Source organism: Mus pahari, chromosome 3 (genome assembly GCF_900095145.1).
Source record: "Mus pahari chromosome 3, PAHARI_EIJ_v1.1, whole genome shotgun sequence".
Taxonomy (NCBI): domain Eukaryota; kingdom Metazoa; phylum Chordata; class Mammalia; order Rodentia; family Muridae; genus Mus; species Mus pahari.
Genome location: NC_034592.1, coordinates 52,710,101 through 52,713,258, shown reverse-complemented (window position 1 = coordinate 52,713,258; position 3,158 = coordinate 52,710,101). Strand labels below are relative to the sequence as shown.

The 3,158-nt window shown below is 35.8% G+C and overlaps 1 protein-coding gene and 1 long non-coding RNA gene across 3 annotated transcripts in view; one reads left to right on the top strand and one right to left on the bottom strand.

The window, feature by feature from the left end:
- Positions 1 to 3,158, bottom strand: part of LOC110319362 — a 101,130-nt gene that overhangs the window by 12,953 nt on the left and 85,019 nt on the right. The window lies entirely within an intron of this gene.
- Scn9a (sodium voltage-gated channel alpha subunit 9) overlaps positions 1 to 3,158 on the top strand; it is a 149,773-nt gene that overhangs the window by 99,954 nt on the left and 46,661 nt on the right. For both annotated transcript variants that reach the window (XM_021194855.1, XM_021194854.1), the window contains exon 16: positions 672 to 1,028. In XM_021194855.1, coding sequence (XP_021050514.1) covers positions 672 to 1,028 — 357 coding nt within the window. The remainder of the gene's footprint in view (positions 1 to 671; positions 1,029 to 3,158) is intronic.

Below are 3,158 nucleotides of genomic sequence, written 5' to 3'. Positions count from 1 at the left end.
TCTTCAGGGAAATGCAAATCAAAACAACCCTGAGATTCCATCTCACACCAGTCAGAATGGCTAAGATTAAAAACTCAGGTGACAGCAGATGCTGGCGAGGTTGTNGAGAAATAGGAACACTNCTCCATTGCTGGTGGGATTGCAAGCTTGCATTTAAAGTGTTATAACCACATGTTTAATTAGGAACTTGAAATTATGTCCAGTTCTATTTTAAGGTGTATTCTAATATGATAGAGACACTTTTAATCCAACATATAATAATGTATTTTACAGCAAGATTATAATTCTTAGAACTTATGCATAATATGCCCATAGCTTAATGGGCTTAATAATTAAAGTTTAAATCATTGTCATCCAAATAACTATGCACTCTAGAAATATTAAAAGTATTAAAAAGTAAAATTAAGGTTTAGCTACCAATTTTAAAAGCAGACATAGCATGCAAATAAGTTGTGATAAGAATCCTCAACTAAACCTACACACTTTCTTCAAAATAGGCATTGCCATTATTGTGGTAATTACAGAATAACAGCAATATCCAAAGACCAATCAAAACAAAATACTCTCTTTAGCTACACAAAGAATGTGAGGTATACTGCAAACTTAAAACAAAAGTTAAGAGTGGAAACACTGAAAACTGTTTCATGACTAATTGTAAACTTTGTTTTTAGCTGCGAGTCTTCAAGTTGGCAAAGTCCTGGCCCACACTGAATATGCTTATTAAGATCATCGGCAACTCGGTGGGCGCACTGGGCAACCTGACCCTGGTGCTGGCCATCATCGTCTTCATTTTTGCTGTGGTCGGCATGCAGCTGTTTGGAAAGAGCTACAAGGAGTGTGTCTGCAAGATCAACGAAGACTGCAAGCTGCCACGCTGGCACATGCATGACTTCTTCCACTCCTTCCTGATTGTGTTCCGTGTGCTGTGTGGGGAGTGGATAGAGACCATGTGGGACTGCATGGAGGTTGCGGGCCAGACCATGTGCCTTATTGTTTACATGATGGTCATGGTGATTGGGAACCTTGTGGTACGTAGGAGCTATTCTTATATTTAAATTTTCTATTGCAATTATTTCCTGATGTCATTGCTGTAATTTTAAAATTAACTATTTTAGAAACAAAATAATATCTTTAATCTCCTTGTCCAGAAAATCCTGTATTTATATTTTTCAAAATTACCTCCTAGAGTTTGTCATATGAATTAAATCTGTGATTTCCAAACCTCTTAAAACATGACCGGTCATCAGATATGAAACTATGGTGGTGAATAATGCATGATTAAATTAATAATAAAAAACTAATGGAGCAAGGCAAGTGACTTATAACACTGGTTATAAGTTCTTTTAGTCATGAAACTACCAAGTGGGCCAAACTCAGTTTAGTCCCTGCCTCTGAATGACATTTTGAGTTACAAAGGATTTCCATGGTTTACAGTGACTAAAGAGAATAAATGGAGAATATTTTGTGACATATGTACATCATGTGAAATGTTCACATTTTAGTGTCCATACAAAGTTTTATAGAAAAATGGATATATTTACTCATTTACACTTTACCTATGGCTGCATTTAAGCCCAGCGTTCAAAGAGAGCAACTGCTTACATGTCCCATGTCCTACAAAGAACCATTTGTTTATTACATAGCAATTTACAGAAAATTTTACCACCCACTAGTTTGTATCATTTCTTGCAAATAGAAATCTCCTTGTGCTTACAATTAGTGTTTTCGTGGGCTTCTGATTTTTTGTTTCATCCATATACTGGTTGGTAAAAATCTCCAAAGCTTACAGAAAAGAAAAAAATTAGATAAAATATTCTTCTAGGAGCCATTAAACTTGCTTTATAAATCCACCATCCTGGCTTATCATAGTAGTGGTCTGCTGGACATCAAATCATTTGATAACCATATGGTAAATATATTCACTCCCACTGGCTTCAGAAAAAAGTTACTAAATATTTTTGCCCCTATATCTTCTATTGAAGAATGAGAGTTAGAGAACAGAACAGAAAATCTCCATTCATCAGATCACACAGTAACTATGAACATGGGAAAGTCCATAGAGTCACTACACAATGATAATTCTATATCTTTGCTGCATGAACTAATCATCATGAATTGCCATTCTGTAATTCCTTATCGCCCTCACATAGTGAGAATGCATTTTCTAGTGTGATAGTTTAACAAATCCTTCTAATATGCAAAAATACATATGGTCTTCTTTTGTTCTCAAATTCATGATCCTCCTGGGAGATGGGATTACAAGAACGCATACTGTGTTTAGCTAAAGAACTTGAGTTTTGCATATTGCTAGCAGATTTATTTTTCTTCTCTATTTTATGTCGAAATTTTGTAAGTTAAAGCAAACAAATGGATGTAGTCCTTGTCTTCTATATGCTAGTAGTATGTTAGTAGCAAGAAATGATGTAAAAAAAAAATTACCAGGTGAGCAAGCAGTGATGAATATAGCTAGTGATATTAAGGAAAATGCTCTTCTTGTAGTAAAGAATGAGAATTTCTAGACATATATATACTCTTGGAAAGCTTTGAAGCAAGTCTTTGAAGAAACACAATGTAATATTTGGGCATGAGAACAAATCTGAGAGATATGTTTTCCTTTGAGAAGAAAAATAGATTGACAGTAAAACATAAGGGAGCGTTAAGTCTACATGGAACTAGCTATAAATAACTCACATGTCAGTCACAAAGTATTGAACCAATACAGTAAACAAGAACAGAAGTTTGGCTCTTTTTCCTGGTGCCTTCTTCCCAGACACCAGCTGTCAGAAACTCATTGAAGTGGATGAGGAATGCAGACTTCATACTTTCTATAAGAAGTGTACGGACACAGAAGTATCTGCAGGTACTCCAGGTGAAGAGTGGAAGGGTTATGGAGCCCAAATCAATGGTGGGAAGGACAAACAAGGCTTTCCCATGAAGCCAGATGGCTTGACCTGTGGCAGAGTGTACCTACCTTTGAGTAAGGAGCGTTGTATTTTATAGACCAAGGAGAACTGGAGAGAGAAAGTACAAGCCTGTTCCCAGATACATTATGAATGACAATCTTAGTATTCTCAATTTGGATATTGTTGAAGAAAGAGAAGAAGAAGAAGAAGAAGAAGAAGAAGAAGAAGAAGAAGAAGAAGAAGAAGAAGAAGAAG